At 39.5% G+C, this 20057-nt stretch overlaps 1 protein-coding gene across 3 annotated transcripts; it reads left to right on the top strand.

The window, feature by feature from the left end:
* The first annotated feature begins 486 nt into the window (after positions 1 to 486).
* LOC120560702 (MLX interacting protein) lies at positions 487 to 18283 on the top strand. Of its 3 annotated transcripts, none has more exons than XM_039803464.1 (17): positions 487 to 1088; positions 8346 to 8452; positions 9070 to 9155; positions 9374 to 9463; positions 9594 to 9635; positions 10031 to 10271; positions 10450 to 10539; positions 10712 to 10806; positions 11810 to 12395; positions 13124 to 13230; positions 13492 to 13603; positions 13686 to 13780; positions 14809 to 14916; positions 15080 to 15207; positions 15317 to 15440; positions 17105 to 17234; positions 18014 to 18283. In XM_039803464.1, the coding sequence occupies exons 1-17, from the start codon at positions 766 to 768 to the stop codon at positions 18139 to 18141; spliced, it is 2592 nt and encodes an 863-aa protein (XP_039659398.1). In that variant the 5' UTR covers positions 487 to 765; the 3' UTR covers positions 18142 to 18283. The 3 variants fall into 3 exon arrangements, with proteins under 3 accessions (XP_039659398.1, XP_039659399.1, XP_039659397.1); XM_039803465.1 differs by having other exon boundaries at positions 488 to 1088; positions 10100 to 10271; positions 13686 to 13801; XM_039803463.1 differs by having other exon boundaries at positions 488 to 1088; positions 13686 to 13801.
* Positions 18284 to 20057: the final 1774 nt, after the last annotated feature.

Below are 20057 nucleotides of genomic sequence, written 5' to 3'. Positions count from 1 at the left end.
GAAATGTCATTAAGGTACATTTTGGTATGTTGTTGTTTGCTTAAGTAAAGGATTGCAATATTTCTCCCACCATTTAATACCATTTCATTACTTCATGAAAAAACATAAAGAACATCAATTGCATCTATTCATTTTTTTTCCTCCTCAATTTTATTAGAAGAGTAATTGAAACGTTTTGACAGGGAACGCTGAAAGACAACTTTCAAATATCGGAGAATTTTTGTTTCTATTCAGAAGCCAAATAAATATATTTATTTAACACGGGTAGCAAATAACACTTATACATTTATGGTTACTGTAGTCATTTGAAGCCTAGATAATTTCGACACATTTCCAGTACAATTGTTTAATTAAACGCTCTAAAAACGGGCAGTACTGTGTATAACCTTTCGCTTCAGATTTATTTTGAGTTCTTCGGTGGGTGGGGCTCTGACTCCGACCAATCAGAAACGTTTTAACACAGGAACTTCCTGCCCCGGACAGCGATCCTTGCAAGCTGTTTTTTGTCAGCTGGTGGCTGCGACTCACAGCTACGTCAACTATCTAGCAAGACAACAACAAGTTAACTTGGGCCATTAATGAACAACAGCGAGCTTTAAAAATGAGTGAACAGAGGGCTCGACTTCCACGGCACGAATTTAAAGAACTTTAACTAAGAGTCAGCCTTAACCGCGTCATCCAGCGTTGGCAAGCCTCATGAAAAAGAGAGTTGTATTGTCCTAGCTTGCTAGCTAACGTTAGCTATTTGTCTTGTGAGTTACCGACATGGCTACTAGAGAGATGTCTTTACGGCAGACATACCGTCACCCACCGGCGAGCATAAAGCAGGAGCAGGATGACGACTCGGACGTGGAGGAAACTCACCTGGGGCTGAGGAGGTCAGACGGGCTGGAGTCTCAGATCATCCACAGCGGACACTTTATGGTGTCCTCGCCCCATTGCGAGCACCCTCCGAAGAAAGGCTACGACTTCGATACTGTCAACAAGCAGACCTGTCAGACCTATCATTTTGGCAAGGCGAGCATGTCGCACCTCTCCATAGACGCTTCCCTCACCAAACTCTTTGAGTGCATGACTCTTGCGTACAGGTATGTTATAACACATCTCAGCACCATGTAGGCATATTCGTTCCACTGTAGCTCTTCACCAAGTTCATGTTAAGCTCTCTTCAATCCTGGGAAAAGCAAGGAATGGGACATACTGGAAATTGCAGTCACGAGTCTCCTCTTCATGTAACTTCCTGATTGACCACTCATGATTGTGGTAAAGGAAGTACTCAGACCCTTCACTTAAATAAAAGTATCAATAGTACAAAGTAAAACATACTCCTTGAGAAGTAAAAGTCCTGCACTCAAAATTCTACTCAAGTAAGAGTACAAATGTATTGCCATCAAAATGAAAAAAAGCTGCAGATAAAATGGCACAGTGACCGAATATTTATATATATATATATATATATATATATATATATATATATGTATATGTATATGTATATATATATATATGTATATGTATGTATGTGTATGTAAATATTAATATTATGACATTATCGGATTGTTAATACTAATGCATCAATGTATTAGTGATACTAATGTTAATGTACAGTAATATATTTTACTGTTGTAGTTGATCAAGGTTGAGCCTGTTTTAACATCTGCACAATTAGGTAGCTTTGTCCAGTTGTTCCTAAACAAGGAGCAGGACTCTCTCCTAAAGGTCACGAGATAAATCTGGGGGGGTTATGAGAAGGGTTGGGCATCGTTTGGATTTTACCGATTCTGATTCTTCCTTTCGATTCCGGTTCTTATTGATTCTCGATTCCGATTCTTTGAGGGGTGGAGTTGAAACGGGTCACATGCTTATTTCACAAATAAGAGGACAGTTTTATTTTGATTTAATGGTGGGTTGCAGTTTGATAGGGATTTTTCAACGTAAAATAAAGCCACACTAGAGCACCGCTTACTGTGCTCCATGGCTGCAACACAACAAGCGCCTGGCCGCTACGGAAACCAAAACTTGCGCACATTTGGAACCCGTGATCAGATTTGAAACCAAATCCTCCAAACGATTCCAATAAAGAAACGATTCCGATGGAATCGTAATTTTTGAAACGATTCCAAGTAGGAATCGGTTCTCGATGCCCAACCCTAGACATGGATGATTAAAATACATGATGGACTCTTCAGAAGAGGTAATTATCTTCACTCGGGCTTCTGTGTGTGAAGTTGCCGGACTACATTCTTTTCTAAACATAACCATAGTGAGAAATACAGAGAGAGTTTTGTGGAGCTGATAGGCTTAATTAGCGGACGTTTATTAAAGTGCTCATATTACGCTTTTTCCCCTTTCCTTTATTGCCCAAAGTCCACTCCAAAGGGTCTTACTTCACACAGTTGCTAGTAGCCAAGGAGGACACGGATAGGGTTGGGCATCGTTTGGATATTAACGATTCTTCCTTTCGATTCCGGTTCTTATCGATTCCGATTCTTTGAGGGGTGGAGTTAAAATGGGTCTTAAGCTTATTTCACAAATAAGAGGAAAGTTTTATTTTGATTCAAAGTTGGGTTGCAGTTTGACGGGGCTTTGTCAATTTAAAATAAAGCCACACTAGAGCACCGCTTACTGTGCTCCAAGGCTGCAACACAACAAGCGCCTGGCCACTACAGAAACCAAAACTTGTGCATGTTAAATTTGGAACCCATGATCAGATTTGAAACCAAATCCTCCAAACGATTCCAATAAAGAAACGAATCGTAATTTTTTGAACGATTCCAAGTAGGAATCTGTTCTCGATGCCCAACCCTAGTCATGAGATGATTGTTATGGAAGAAGAGAAAAAAGTTCTGCCACACAAATGTATATTCATATTTCATCAATATTACTATTTGGTCCCCAAACAATTATTTGTATGAAACCATTGGAGAAGTTTAGAGAGGAAATGCTAACAACACATAAGCCTCTTTCCGACCAAGTAGTTGCAGGAACGTAGTTATAGGAACAGTCCACTTCTAAACAGTTCTACTAACTACTCTCCCCCCAAAATCGGTTTTGCCAATTGCATTCACACTGGCCAAGTGGCCATAGGAACTGACCTTTTGTTGTTATAATTACAGCCATCTAACCACCACTATAGCCGCTTTCCGACCGGAGGGATTTTTGCAGTTTCTAGAACATAAAATAGAAAAACGAATGTGGGGATTTTTAAGATCCTCTGGCCACAGTTCCTGTAACTCTTTCAGCTCCTACTTCAGGGCATGGTCTTTTCGCTGTTTCCTTTTCAGCATAGGAACCTAGGTCAACGAGGGTCGGGTTTCCAGTATAGACAGACCAACAACAGGACAATTTTAACAATTTTCGCCATCTTATTCATCACTAAATTCACTTCTGACAAAGTTTTAGGCGAGAAATTAACTGTTTAGATTTCGAATATAGGCATTCTTGCGAAAATTTATGCTGAATTGACAATTTGCTTCAAAGTTTTCGGAGTTGAGAAGCGCCATGAAGTGAGGCGATAGCCAGCAGGCGCCTGCCGGGGCTGCTAGCTCGTTGCACAGCCAGTCCTGCTCAGAGACCCCACTGTCAGCTGGAGGTCTCTCAGACCGGTCTCGTAAAGAAGAGGCTTTTATTTCGTCGTTGACGGTTCGTTTGTTTAAATAGCACAACACATGTCCATCATATGATTAGCAGGAACCTGTGGTTAACTGTCTTTTCGGAATTAAACTCCACAAGCGTGGACACACACACACACACACACACACACACACACACACACACACACACGTCCACAGTGCAACAGGCAGAGGCGCGGGAGAGAGAGATACCTGTTTCTCTTCGGGAGACTTAAATTATGACAAATATGCTATATACATTAGATTTAGTATGTAGTTCATACTTTTTTGGTGTATTTGTTTTATGATTTAAACGCTATAAAACCGTTGCCGTGCTTGCATTAGGCTACTCCCTTACCCCTCCTATAGTCCCTATGGCCACTTGGCCAGTGCGAATGCAAATGGGAAAAAACGGTTTTGGGGGAGAGTAGTTAGTAGAACTGCTTAGAAGTGGACTTTTCCTATAACTATGTTCCTGTAACTACTTGGTTGGAAAGCGGCTAATGCGGAAAAGGGAAAAGACCCTGCCCTGAAGTAGGAGCTGAAAGAGTTACAAGAACTGTGGCCAGAGGAACTTAATAATCCCCAAATTGGTCCAGTCGGAACAGGAGAAAAAAGTGTTCTAGGAACGTTATGTTCTAGGAACTGCAAAAATCCCTCTGGTCGGAAAGCGGCTATAGACATCTAAAACATGAAAAGGGGCCCCAACTAGATACTGCTTTTCTTTAAAGGGGCGCTATGCAGTTTTGGCAATTTCTTTGCTGTTTTGCTCGCAGGTTTCTGTATAGAACTCCCCCTACAGCTTGGGAATAGATATTTGGTAGCTCCTACGTTTACTTGTGTCTGACTCCTCGCTCGGTCAGTCTGCTGTTTACTCTTTCTCTGTTCCTCCGACAATGCTTTCCTAGCTTTCTGCTTCTTTTTTGCCGGCTCAGCCATGACGATAGTGTGAAAAACACAATACCTTGTTAGCCGGTTCATGAATGGGCGTATGTGTGCAGTGCCGTGAAGCAATTTGTTGCATCGCGAGACCTGATATCATGTGATACTTCCTGACGCTGAGGCCGCGAGACGACCACCATTCAACTCGAAAAAAGTCATATAATCATTCCAATGACTCCAAAGCTGTTCAGTTAAGGTAAATTAAGCTAAAAAAAACTGCATAGTTCCCCTTTAAGAGGTCCCAAGCCAAAAAGGTTGGAAACCACTGGTTTAATCTTAAACATTTCATTGTATTTTATAAGCTTATCACATGTTTTTAATTTCAACATCTTGATCTGAAAAGTAACCAGTCTAAGAAATGTATTGTAGAACAATATTCCCCTCTCTAAAATGTAGAGGATTAGAAGTATAATGTAGCTTAAAATTGAATTACTCAATTAAAGTATAATCACCTCAAATTTGTACTTTAGTACAGCACTTGAGCTTGAGTAAATGTACTTGTTACTTTCCACCACTGGTTTAGTGTGGTACTCTATATAAACATTATGAGCACCGAGGACAGGGCCTGAGGAACTCAGATCACACTCTCAAAGCTCTTTAAAAAGAGATATCTTTGTTCTAACTTAGAGTCGAATGATTTAAATTATCAGGAATAACTGTAATCTTTCATTGATATTGGGCCAAAAGTAGTCTATAAAATGTTACAAATACTTAAGAATTACCCTCAAGAGAGGGGCCCAAATCAATGCCCTCAAATATATTTACTTTAGTCTGACAAACAGCATAAAAAGTATTTCCATGGCAAATTAGCTCAGTAACGTAGCAGGAAGCCAACATTACTTGGCTTGGCTAGCATTTGTTTTAGATAACGTTAGCAGTTAGCTAACGTTAAATGCTAACTTACACAGCTTTACTAGTCAGTAACTTAACACAACGAAAAAACAAATGTCTAGTAACCATGCTTGCAACGTAGATTACAGACAATATATATGATCAACACTTACACTTTATTTATCTTGTAGGAATCCGCTGTGTAGAGTGGTTTGTGTGTCCTCCAAAGTCTCTAACGTTAGCTGCACTGAAACGTCAGGGCAGGCCGGCACTGAGCTGTCACTCAAACGTACTCCAAAAACTCATTAGCCAATGGGGACCCAGAATTGCAAACAAAGAGTTTGGAAGTGCAAAGGAGAAAGCTGGGAGTGCAACTGCAAACTTGAGGAAGAGAGCAAAAGACTGATCATTGAGAAAGAAGCAGAGGGAACTGTAAACAAAAGGACATATTATCAAACGAATAAAAGACCAATAGTTTACGACTACATAAATGTTTTGTTTGCAAATTTTAAGTTATACCTTTGAGGTGACTATTTTTTTGCTTGAGTTAGTGTTTTTTGTTTGATACTTGAGAAGTTTTGCTTGGAATTAAAGGCACAAAAATAATCCCATAAAAACACAAACAAAGACAAAAACCAGGACAGTGAATGTTGATAAGTTTATAGGCTTCACACAATGTAATGTAGTGTAATTGTTCCGATACAAACTAAAAAGAGCAAATGAAAGTTGGGTTTAAATGCAGTTGATGTTAACAAGATATTAAGAGGTGAGTTATAAAGAAAATGCTGGGTTACCCATGGTTCTCTGTTTACTGTAGAGTTGGTGCAGAGCCAGCTGCTCAGAGGATTCCCTCTGACTTTGCAAATGGCACTAACTTGGATACAACAGGAAGACTATTTATAGACCAGGAAAGCACTACTACCAGTTGCTGTTCTGCAAACAGACAAATTAAGAGTATTTATCAACCCCAGAGAGCCTTTACTCACAACAAGAGCATTGGTGGATCTGCAAAGTTTTCCCCTATAATAACAGGAAAAGACTGGACAGGAAGCACAGACTGCAACAGGAGAGGAAGGATGGAAACAGGGTGACACGTATAGTTCTAATTCCTTTATAAATACAAATAATTGAGTTCTTTTGATTGTAAATTTACATTTGTGAATGTGGAATTTGGCAAGGAGATTAATAAGGAAAAGTTCACTAACGTATTTGTCATATCAATCAATCAATCATAGCATTCAAATACAATAAATTATATAGTAACAAGCTAAATCCAAGAAAATGTTGTCAACTATAAAATTATTATTATCATTCCACAGCATATGTGTAAATTTAGAAGACCAAAATTAGTTTGAGCAAGTTTCAGGATGCAATTCACAGAGCAAGGTACATCTATGTTACTTTTTAACTTTTGTAAGATTTTTTCATTCTGTCTCTATCATTCTCTTCTGTCCTGTTGAAACATGCGCTTTAGTCGTGTCATTTGACATTTTTAAAAGTTGGTGAAGATTACTGGTATACTGCACTAGTATAATTACACTCAGATGTTAAAGTGCCCATATTATGAAAAAAACACTTTTTCTGGGATTTGAGGTGTTCTTTTGTGTCTCTGGTGCTTCCACACACATACAAACTTTGAAAAAAATCCATCCATGCTGTGCTCTACATCTGAGCTACTGCGCATGTGCGAGTGCAATCAAAGATAGTACAGAAGATGAAAAGAGGTCTCACTCTGTAGCTAAAACAGAAACCAGGTGAAAAGAGGATCTGCAGCAGTGAGAGAGAGCTAAAAATATGGTGTTTTTTGAAAATTAAACCATGTAAACCTATTCTGGTACAACCTTAAAATACAATTATGAACCTGAAAATGAGCATAATATGGGCGCTTTAAACTTCATATCAGCATTCTTTGAGGCCACAAAGTTTCAGTTCACTTTTTTTTTATTAATGCCTGTTTGACTAAGAACAAACATTTTCAAAATTGTTAACAGACTGTCTACGGCTCCAGTAATCACTGTGCTGTAACCAATAATTTCACATACTGGAGCCAAAACAGTGCACACTGAATTCCTCCGATGTCGCTTTGTTTCACATTTACCGTTATAGCGCACGTGTGTCTCCTCTCTGTTCATTAGCCTCCTTATCTCTATATCACACTTGTAACTATAATTTTAACTTACGCTTGACTTTGGCAGATTCCATCTTGTTTGTTTTGCTTGCTTTATCTCTTAAAGTATTTTCAGTACACTGCCAGTGTAGGTAAAGGTAACCTGTACCTTATTTTTATTTTTTAATAACTTGTACACTCAGATTCTCAGTGTAGAGTTTAGCTTTTTTACTGTTCCTTTGACGAGAAAAAAAATCACACTTTCTGTCAGTAATGACATAATTGATTTCAAAATGTACTTATTTGTTAAATAGACATGTTCCAGGGCCTGGCTCCTATTGGCATTAGGAGCCACATTTAGGCCAGTCCCTCAGTGAAACAGTCAGTCATCAGAAATGTAACTCCTCTCACCAAACAGAGCTCTCCTAACTTTTACTGAGTGATGGACACTGACTCAGTGTTACAGTGAGTAAGTGTCACTTTTTGGTTTTAAGGCTATTGTTCATTGTCAAGCATCTGTATTGATGTATAAAGACAACATTTCTTCCTGCTGGTGTTGGGCAAAGTTGAGCAGAATAGATGTATAATAAAAACAAACTTTAAAAAATCTCAGTTAGGGTGTTGTGTTATTGTGGGGTAGAAGATAAATGGGCCTTTTTTTTAAATCTATGGAATTAGTTTATCTTCTACAAGCAAGAAAATCATGGCTTCTTCTGCTGCTAACACAAAGGACAGCACTGTGATCTTTGAGGGCTGAGATATTGTACAAATGAAGCCATCATATTTGTTTCATAGAATGTCTTGTGTTTCTAATCACTTGAGATATTTTTTCACTGTTAATTTCCTTGTCTTTTCAGTGGTAAGTTGGTATCTCCCAAATGGAAGAACTTCAAAGGTCTAAAACTGCTTTGGAGGGACAAGATCCGCCTCAACAACGCCATATGGAGAGCCTGGTATATGCAGTGTAAGAGTTCCTCTTTCATTTGGTATCCATAGAGTTTAGTATTTAGTTTAAAGTGACTTCAATTAATTAATCAAGCTGTAGCACGTGTAAAGACATGAGGATTTGGTTCAAGAATCTATTGTCAGAAATAGTGGGGAGGACACACCTTCATAAATCAGATTTTTTTTTAAATCGACAGATCTAGATTTCAGCACATGTTGCCCTTTTCGTCACCAGGCTTTATTTTTCCTCTCGGTTCATGTGTGTATATTTATTACAACCTACACTTAAAAGACTCGCAACATTATCTGTAAAATAATTGTCTATTAAAGTATGAAACTAGATTCTGCTTTTCATGATTTCAAGATAAATATTTGTGCTGTCTTTGCAACTTGCTGCAGTATTATCGGTTTGTTTACATGCCATGAGCAGTTTTGTGACTGACTCATTCATGTCTCAAAAATAAACACAAATCGAGTCAAGCTTTTCATGAGCCATGGGTTGAGACTGAGCTATGAATGTTTTAAGTTTTTCATTTATTTCTTATTGCATTGTAAATTTAAATTCACCAGTATGAAAAAAGGAACTGTGCATTTCAACTGAGGGTGACTTTGAGGTTGTTTTTTTCTACCCTGCAGATGTGGAGAAAAGGGAAAATCCTGTTTGCCACTTTGCAACTCCTCTCGATGGAAGTATGGACTTGGATGTCCAACGTCCTGCAGAGGTAAAGACAGAAAGGTTTGATTTGATCATTATGTGGTCGGCAATAGTGACTTTGTGTTGTTTCTTGTCACGGAAATCCTCTCATGGATCATTTTATGTTCACTCTCTCAAACACTTAGAAATAATTTGGTTTTATGTTTCCCTTGTCACTTCCTTTTTTTGTGCTTTGTGTTTGTTTTGGACTTTGGTTTATTTCCCATCGCCCTCTTTCTTCTGCAGGGTAGTACCACAGAGGGGAAATGCTGGAAAAGAAGAATTGAAATCGTCATAAGAGAATATCACAAGTGGAGAACATACTTTAAAAAAAGGGTATTGTGTTCAGTTTTTTATATATGCAGTGTAATAGTTCAGGGGGATACTGGGTATTTCATTATATGTATCATGTTTGTTTGATTGGTCATAAAACAATATTTATCTAATGTGGCACTCACTTTTATAGTTGCAGAAGCACAAGGATGACGACCTCTCGAGCTTGCTTAAGGTATGCAAAACTGCATCATGCACCAAAGTGCTGTTAGTACTAACATGAACATTACTATCAGCATCTGTTCAACCAGATGTTGATACGGTATTAATGTAATGAACCCATACAAACCCCGTCACCCTCACATTATTATATACTTATCATATACTTAATATATCATCTTTCACTAGGTAAACATTCTTTGGACTGGTTTCACCTAACTTAGCTTGTAACTTGCTGACAGACACAAAATAAATCCATATATACGTAAGGGGATTCATTTTTTAAGACTAGTGAAGCGTGGAGACAAAGCGTTGTTTATTAGTTTAGTGCCATCCCATGTTTGCTGTACTCAACACTGCATGCGTGTGTGTCATTAACTGGCTTGGTGGTTGCCTTTTGAACACTCAAAGGGACCAGAGGAGCAGTTATCGCTGTTTGGGGAAGTCTCTCCAGACATGCTCCGTGTCTCCTTTTACCAGGATGAAGAGGCCGCTGCACGCCGTGTGCCTCGTAGGCTTAATGAAACCCCTGCCCCTATGGAGATGGACCCCCTGTTTGACATGGATGTTCTGATGTCTGAGTTTTCAGACACGTTGTTCTCTACGTTGGCCTCGCACCAGCACATAGCCTGGCCTAATCCAAGGGAGATTGGTGAGAAAATCCATTCCATGAATATAGTACAGACATCTAATTATATTTGTAGTATCTTCCTACTCACTCAATACGTGATTTAATAATTGGTTTGATACTTTGGTATTTCATTCACTGTTGGCACTACTGTCATGTCTTCCCCCTACTCTCCCTACCGCGTCCTCTTTGCTTTACACAGCTCATGCAGGGAACGCAGACATGATCCAACCAGGACTCATTCCTTTACAACCCAACCTAGACTTCATGGACTCCTTTGATCCACTGCAAGGTATGCTCACCACCCATAGCTGCAGGAGTATTGCACATACACTAATAGTGCACACTTTACAGGAATCAAGCGCACATGTTCTAGTAACTATGCTAAAGCAGTTGGCTTAGCCTAACACAAAAAGTAGAATGGTTTTACTAACCTCTAGCTAACATAGAGACTCTTGTTCCAGACTTATTTCACAGCCTCCGTCCGCCCGTCTTCCACTCTGTTTTATCCACTGCATCATCTGTCACCTCTCTACCCAGCAGCAGCTCTCAGTCACAGGTAAACACCATCCCAAGGCACAGTCCCCTAACACTCACACCACCATGATTAGAGTTTGTTCAAGGATTGTTGTAGATTTAAGACTTTGTTTTTGGTCAGTTTTTACCATCTTTCTGTCTTAATGTAGTTCCACAAAAAAGCTATGTAACATAATAATATTACTAATTATAATACTATTATAATATTACTTTATTTACAAGGCACTTTTCATACATGACTTGCTCATCAAACTGCTTAACATTAAACTTTTAGTCTTTTGGCAAAATGTGGCAAAATATTTAGCTTCTGTCATTCTCCTTGAAGCTTTATTTGGCCTTATTTTCTGTTAGGTCTATAAACGCAGCCTTACCACAGGTCCTTGTCCGACTTTTAGGTACAGAAAGACAACAGTAACTATCTGAGAGCTGTACCAAAAGGTATATTTTGACAGCATGTTGGTGTAGTTAAGGGCATGTTCATCTTCAATTCACTGGAAGCCAGGGGAGGGACTTTAACCCCTCTCTTATTTCCAGTTGAAACATTGGCTTAAAATACTTAAAAATATATGTATTTTGCATCTGCCTGGGTAAATAGAAAGACAGATATAAATGCAGCTAGTCTGACAGATATGTGTGAACAATTCTGCCACAGTCTCTTGTCTCTACCCTTCCCTCATTAAAAAGTGACATTAGGAAAATAAGTGTTTTTTTCTTTAGTGCAAGTTGGTTGCAGTTGTGAAAATTAAGCTGCAGTGTCAATATTGAGCAGCCAGAAAATCAATTATGCATTAATATATGAATGAATAATGAATCCACTTCTGACACTGAGTGACAATGAATAATAATATAAAAGGTTTAGCGTGTGTCGTAAGACGGCTCTTTTACTATCATAATCTTAACCAGCACAAAGAGACAATTTTACAGCTAATATAAACTTAGAACATAGAATTGCATCTCTTCTGTTTCTTATTTCACTGGAAGAAATTAGTGCGTTTGTTCCTTTTTCCTATGTCATCCCTTGCCAGGCCCAGTTAATGTCCTCCATGCTCACAAGCAACCACATCTCCCCTCCTGGGCCCCTGCCCACCCCCTCTCCCATGGCCAGTCAAACCAGCCGAACAGGTGGCGGCGGCGGCGGCGGCGGCAGCGGTGGTGGTGGTGGTGGTGGTGGTAACAGTAATGCTGCCTATGTACAAAACTACATGCCTCTGTTTCCTGGGCAGGTGGCGCCCAGTGATCAAGCAGTCGTTTCCTCAGTCTCTCAGTCATTATCCCATGATCCTCTGGCACAGTGCCTTCCAGGTCAGGACATGGCCTCAGCAGCACCCATGGTTCCACTACCCTTGGACAACACCTCAGTGCTGGATGAGACAGCAGCACAGTCTGTGATTACACACACAGCCTCCTCTACTGTCACACCCAGCGATGCAGCAACCACCTTCAGCCACGCCTCAGAATATAGCTCCATATCCACACAACCTCCAGCTTCTCCTTCCCAACTCCAGCCCTTGGCTCCATTACCTGCCACTCCTGTCCAGCACCCTCAGACTTTTGCCCTGCCTCGCCCCTTTCTGTCACCTGGTTCAAACAAAAAACGCCTCATCCTCACAGGTCTGTTGTATCTGATCTCAAGATAATGATATTGGTTCTGCATTTTGAGAAATTGTGTATTTAACATTGTTGATCTGACAGTGGAGCTGTGTCACTTTAACTTAATTACCACAAGATAGCACTAAAGCCTTTGTTACTCAGTCATATTGATTTACAACAATGTTTGTAATTAATCAGAGTCAATGTAGCTTGTACCACTGATAATGTCTTTTGACAAGCACAGAAGAAAACATCTGCTGCCAGATTTCCAATGGAACTGTATTGGTTGATAAATTGAGGAAAATAATCTCCGTAGCAAACAATTCAATTTTGTTCGGTAAAATAATCTCCACAATTTCAACATATTTTCCAGGATTTTAGAACCATAAACTGTTAGTATACTTGATATACTAGCTCTAATATAGTGTAAAGCTAATACAAGGCAAATTATTTCTATAACAATTGCAGTCCATGTTCGGCACCCCAACCTTTTTGCCTCGAGGGTGCCCCTTACTTTCATTTTAGTAGCAGCTTATGTTTGTAAAATTCACTCTCAAGATTTTTGGCCTGAAACCTATTTAGAAAGATGAAACTTGTTAAGACTATATGTTATCTACAGATTGTATTTCCTGAATAGACAGGAAAAGGCAGAGGGGACCTGTATGTCAAAAACTCATTTATGGATGTTTACGTATGAATGTACATAAAACAACACTGCAGTGCCTTACTGTCATTGTTCATTCTCTCAGCCCCTTTCCCAGGTCATGCCAATGCGGTCATTGTTACACCAACACCTCTAAAAGCAGATGTGGTCCATAATACTGGAGTGGTCATCACTCCTTCTCAACTTGGAGGGGTATGTTTTCATCTCTTGCGCCACAGTGGGTTTTGAAATGATTGAGTTGCCAACAGAAAATTAAAAAACTGCAACATTTACATTTCATTGTTTACTTCGCTGTGATGTGTATAATTTATAAATCTGAAAATAAAACGTTATTAGTCTTACACTCAGGTGATTAGTTACAAAAGAAAGATTATATTTCATTTTTGAGCTTCTCGGTCTTGTACCTCTTTTTTTTAATTTCCTGTGTATCTGCTCTCTTTTCATGTATCTCAGGCTCCTGGATTTCACGTTTTGTCTAAGACAAAGAAGTCTCCCCAGCCTATTCTCCCCAAAGGAAAGTCTTATTCTTCCAGCCGCAGGAATCAGAAAGCCTCCTCTAGTGTCGGTGAGACTTCACTCTACCCAGAAAGCACATCATGACTCCAAACCCACAACTTGCTGCAAGTTTGTTTGTTTTTTCTTTCCAGGTCACAGTCAGCCGGGATCAAGTCAAGGATCACCATGTGGGTTAGATCAAGTTCCTAGTCCCCAGTCACTGATCAGCAGCAGCAGTACACCTCTGGTAAAGAATGAACAAAATCAGGTTTGTGTTTGTGTGTGTTTATGTTTCTTAACATTAGGGCTGTACCGAATGTCATTTTTCTTTTACATTCAAAGTGTTTATTGAGGTTTTCGAAATGAAACATTGAATGTCTGTCTATTGTATGACATCATCACCCTCAAAAAATAAATTAAAATCTTTGAAAAAAACATATTATTTGGTTATATAAATGTAACTTTTCTGTTAGATTGCTGCTAGACAGCCTCATTAATTCAGGTGCGTACCTCCCTTTGTGTGCGGCAAGCGGGAGAGGAAACAGTTTTTTGACCGCAGTGAAAATGTTCTTTTTGAAAGGCTAAACGGCAACAAATAATGATTGAAGCAGAATGTTTTGTTCAATAAAAATATGGTTTTGTCATTTTGAAAATGATTACATCTATCTTTTTTTCAATCAATTTTGACTTGAAATGTTTGGATCACACGAGTCAGAAACAATCCTACGCAGCAACCTCTAGAATGTACAAATTGTACACTACTGATAATATTAGTGTAGCCTAATTTTTATCTGCAACTGTGCAGAAATACAGAGTTTAAACAGAATGAATAGACGTGCAAAAATAAAAGAGGTGCACAGCATTCAAATGTTGATTTAGAAGTTGAATGTTAACATTATGAATAAAGCTTCAAAACTATTTGAAACAGCCCTAATTAAAATAAATGGTATGCTAGTGTGATAGCTACATTTTCGTCTGGATATTAATATTTGAATGATATATTGGCCTGACATGACATAGGCAATCCTTGAAATGTTTTGATTTGGGTGAAAGTTTTGATTGTTTTTTAAATAAAATGGCACTTTGTCTTAAAGCATGTCGATGGAAAGCCATGAATCCCAATGCTAAAAATGAATTAGGATAGACTAAATTTAATGCCTGGGCAAATTTATAGCCCAGTCCGTTACATCAGTAGCATTTCCCCTTTTCCTCTGTAATATATGACACAATATCAGTAAGCCTCTGTGTAATATTTCCACTGCTGTTGTGTGACAGAGCCGGAGGACAACACACATATCTGCTGAGCAAAAGAGACGATCAAACATAAACATTGGCTTTAAAACACTCTGCAACTTGGTTCCCACTCTAAAGTCACAAATAAATGTAAGTCTGTGTACCTGTGTGTCTTCATAAAACATCCATAATGGATTCAGGACATCACTATTTTTTGCATTGTTTGTGCACAGTTTTTTGCTTCATATATAGTTTCTAAATATTTCATTTGCTTTCTCCCCTTCTACCATATTCATTATCTTTGAGCATTTAGATCAGTAATGCAGTCACATTGCAGAAGACAGTGGATCACATTGGGAAGCTCCAACAGGAGAGGCAGCAGATGCAGGAAGAGGCCAAGAGACTACGTGAGGAGATAGAAGAGCTCAACACCTCCATTAAGTATGTTGGAGCATCGTGAATGCATCACCCCTCTTCTGATATACAAGTTGCACAGACACTTAACATATTAACTTAACTGTTTCTGTCTCTTGTCACTGCTTGACCACAGCTCGTGTCAGGAACAGCTTCCTGCGACAGGGGTGCCCATCAGGCGGCATCGGGTCAACCACATGCAAGAGAAGTTCAATGAATATGTAAAGGACCGCACTCTTCAGAACTGGAAGTTCTGGATTGTATCCTTTTTAATGAAGGTGCTCTAACACAGTTTTCTGCTTATTAATAACACAGAGTAAGCGTTTGGCTTTGATTCTGACAGAATGAGTATATCCTGTGTCATGCACAGTCAAGGAAGACTTAATAAGAAGTAAGTGTTACACAACTGAAATATTAAAAATCTTCCCATCACTCTTGAGGAAAACCAAGCTACTGTTAGTCCTGGTTATAGAGACAGATGTCTTTAAACTTTATTCAGTGGCCACAGTTCCTAGAGGTTTTAAAATATGACAAATAACCAAACATTCACTGTGACAATTTGACCAGTCACACTGTAGTTAAAGGTCCCATGGCATGAAAATTTCACTTCATGAGGTTTTTTAACATTAATATGAGTTCCCCCAGCCTAGAGCTGTAATCGGGCCTTAAAAGTACGGCCCGAAAAGGCCCGAGCCCGACAGAGTTCGGCCCGAGCCCGACCCGTACATTTTGATAGACAGCTTTTTAAAAGCCCGAACCCGTTTACAGCACGACTGTAAAGGCCGTCTATCAGCATCATTAGAGTGTCGGACACGCGCTTCGCACCGCGAGCGGGCACACGCACCACTCGGCGGAAAAGTGAGAGAAAGAAAAAAGAGACTGCGCCGCACGCACACAGCTCCTTTGTCTTTCGTAAAAAATTAGTCATTTATACATGTTTTAACATCATTTATTCATGAATAACGGAGGCTATAGGCCACTTGGAAGTTGGAACATAGAAATTAATTAAGTCCTCCAGAGACCAGCCTCCGTTTCACCTCCTCAGGATCCATTTTCACTCTAATTGAAACGCATCAGCTGACCGCTCATATACCATGCAGCCCGAAGCGCAAGCCCGAGCCCGGCCCGAGCCCGTGAAAAATAATAGAAATTAAGCCCGAACCCGTCGGGTCCCGTCGGGTCCCGTTGGGTTCGGGCAAAGATCTTCAGCTCTACCCCAGCCTGCCTATGGTCCCCCAGTGGCTAGAAATGGCGATAGGTGTAAACCGAGCCCTGGGTAGCCTGCTCTGCCTTTGAGAAAATGAAAGCTCAGATGGGCCGATCTGGAATCTTGCTCCTTATGAGGTCATAAGGAGCAAGGTTACCTCCCCTTTCTCTGCTTTGCCCGCCCAGAGCATTTGACCCACCCATGAGAAAGAGAGAGACATCATGGCTTGCAAACAAGCAAAGTGGCAGTTGGTCAAGGCTGCAAGGCTGTGGGACTGGCTCTAGTGGTTGTAATTCTGTAAGGCAGAATTTCGGGAAAGAGACTTCAGATACAGTATTAGGGGATAAAAGCATCCAAAAAGCAGCATGCCATGGGACCTTTTAAGAAATTGCTTTGTTGTTATCTACCAAATGCAGTAGCCATATATTTGTGGTCAGGGGCTCCAATTATTTCTGACGGAGCTATACACCTATATACAGTGTGCAATGAATCCATTATATCAAGACAATCATAAACTGCATTTCAATTACTGATTTGTATTTTTTTCTACAGAGGAGGCCAAATCAATCTCTGATTTAGTTGCATACTTTTCAGGTTAAGCAACCCACATTGAAGCATGAGTTGGTAAAAGCTACAGATTCGCATGTTAGAGGTCAGGCAGGATTGTATTCAGCTCTCTCTGTAGTATAGTTGATCCTTGACCATCATCAATTGTAGTTCAGCATCATTATCAAGCCTCTCTTTGAGTCATTCAATGGGATGGTGTCAACTACAAGCAGGGCAGAGCTGTGTCAGACCACCCTGCAATGGCTCGAGCGTCACTGCTCCCTTCCAGTCCTCAGACCCAGTAAGTAAAGGACTATCTTTTTTCTTTCTTTTTTTTCCGCATTTTAAGAAATTTTATAACAAAGTAATACTGGCATTATAGAACATATATAAAATATAATAATCAAAGAAACAGAGTGGGGGAACAATAGAATCTGTAGTTCTTGACTTCCTTCGAGCTGCAAAGTTTTAGATTCATCACTGTGTGTAATTCAATTACTCAAAATGTTATACTTCCTATATGCCACTATCTTGTTTCAAGCCGTTATCAAGCAACCATGACAGGAAATTTGACAGCTCATCTTTTTTTCTTTTTATGATACGTGGAATCACTCCATCTTCAATGTCATGGGCGGAAACAGTGCTAACACTTTCCAATAGTTATTTTCAACTCTTACTTTGTCAAAATAATACGCTTTTGTTCCTGACTAAGTCTGACTTTAGCTATGACAACTTAACGGATCTGATAATGTAAGGTGACGTCAAAAGATTTCTATCGTTAAAGTTGCACTTTTAGCAGCTTGTCGGAGGCTGGGCCTGCACCACTGCAGAAAACTGTAAAGAATTAAGTAGGTTACTGCTCCAGCTTTCTATTCCATGTCTAGTGGGGTAGTCCCCTCAAATTTAATGATACAAATATAGTTGAGGTATTGAGCTTCCAAAGCACAATCAGTTTTTAAAATTGTGAATCAAGTACATGCCCACTGTAGCACTGTATAAAGATACATAGCACGACACCTTCGAAATGCTGTGTTTTACAGTCAGGTTATGCTTATTACATTGTGGTTTCTTGTTTTTCAGTGGTGCTGAGTACCCTTCGCCAGCTGAGCACAACCACGTCCATACTTAGTAATCCATCCCTGCTACCTGAAGAAGCCCTCCAGGCCGTCACAAACACAGACACACAGCCTTGCTCTCAGAGGAGGTGAGGTGACCCAAGAGCCACATGAACCTTTTAACAGCAATCATTAAAATGACATATCTCTAGATTACCTTATAGCCATTCAGCAAGGTCACCAGGGTCTTCCACAGACTTCCCTGAAAAATAAATGACATGATACTTGCAAGTTAGGTCTGGCTTACTTTTACTCTGTATGTACAATGGTCATACATGTGTTCTGTTGTACATTGATTCTTGGGAATGATGCACACAGAGTGCGCCATCTTTGAAATTACATTTATATAGCAAAAATGTCTTTCATCATATTATATTTGAATGACCACAACTGCTACAACCTTCTCCTGCTTTAGGTGAAGATCTTCTGAATACTTTATTGAAGGGTGGTACTGGTTGTTTGCTTTTTTCAACAACAATATATATTTAAATTACTTTCATAATGTAAAAACACAACATTGTGTTTAAAAAAAAAAAAGGGAAATATTGAGTGATCGTTCATTTTGTGTTCTCTCTCAGGTGTAAAAAAAATATGTGGATAGGATGTTTTTTTTTTCACAAGGAGATGAGATGAATGTGGGATTTTGTATTAAGACTAGTTGGCAGTGTAGTTTGTGCTTTTTGGAGTCTCTGAAACCTAGAAAAGGTTTCACAGCAGAATGTAGAGGATTGCCTGAAACATGGTGAAGCTGATCACCAGTGGGCTGGTCTTTGTTTAATAAGTATACAGACTGATCTCATGAATTCGTATGCCATTTTGGCGTGTTATCAAGACGCATAATCGCTTTTTAGTGTGTTTATCAACGCAATTCGCCCACCATTGACCTACATTACGAGTGAATTTTCGCCGTAGCAAGTAGTATAAAGGGACGTAAGCGTAAGGAGGTTGGTTGGGGTGGCGGATGGGTAAAACATCCGTGTTTTTGTTGTTATTTTATGTTACTAAAGCCTTTCCCTGTGTTCTTTTCCCAAACCCAACCTTTGTTTTTTTTTTTTTACACGCGTGACGTTGTTCTTGCGATAGTACGGCACGTTCTCGCGATAACACGCAACGTGGCGACACCACGTGGTGGGTATGTTTACATCTGCTGTATACAGCGTAGACATACACGTGGATAGCTGAAAATGCGTACAGATAACACGCCATTTGGCTTTAGGAAAGTGGCGTGTATGTTCACGCAAAGTCATGATGCCATGTTGAAGTATAAGAAAGCTGAGAGCGTCATTGTCTTTTTCATCCCTCATTTACTCAGGTGAATGTTATTTTGCCTTCTAACAATAGTGGTTTCTTTGTGGTTTTCAATCCATGCTGACCATCTTCCTTCATACTTTGCTTGCTCTGCCCATTTCCAGTGAGTTCAACTGCAAAATGTACAAGAAAGCCTTCATCTTAAAAACAGTATGTTACATACATGGGTTCCTACTGGGCAGGTCACAGCATAATGGAGCGATATTATTTACAGCCCTCATAGGGAGCATGACTGAAATAGCAGTGCAGATTTTATATGTATGCTATAAACATGTACAGTGTTACAAGATCTAAGCAAAATGCACAGTAGTGTTGTCGGGTTCTTTTTTGGTTCTTTGTTGGTCACTCAGGGCTGCGCTGGTCAGCGTAATAATTTTCTATTCAGCTATGAACAAATCAAGTCAGGGTCCTTCTGAGCAGGAAAACACGTCTGTATAAGGGTACAGGTTTCATCACATGGTATGATTTACCAATGTTGTTTTCTGCTCGTTTGTTACAATTAATTGTTAATTAATTGTTAATGACAGACACAGGAGAAATCAGTCTGCTGTGTGAAAAGACACAGCACACCGAAACATACAAAAAGCCATATAAAAGAGTAGTTTACCCATTCATTGTTCATTTTTTGTGTTACTGACATATTTGTCAGGGCACTCTGTTGACTGCTTGAGAATTACACACTATGCCAATTTACTATAGTC

Source organism: Perca fluviatilis, chromosome 6 (assembly GCF_010015445.1).
Source record: "Perca fluviatilis chromosome 6, GENO_Pfluv_1.0, whole genome shotgun sequence".
NCBI classification, from domain to species: domain Eukaryota; kingdom Metazoa; phylum Chordata; class Actinopteri; order Perciformes; family Percidae; genus Perca; species Perca fluviatilis.
The sequence above is the reverse complement of the archived record's forward strand: the minus strand, read 5'-3'. Positions and strand labels throughout refer to the sequence as shown.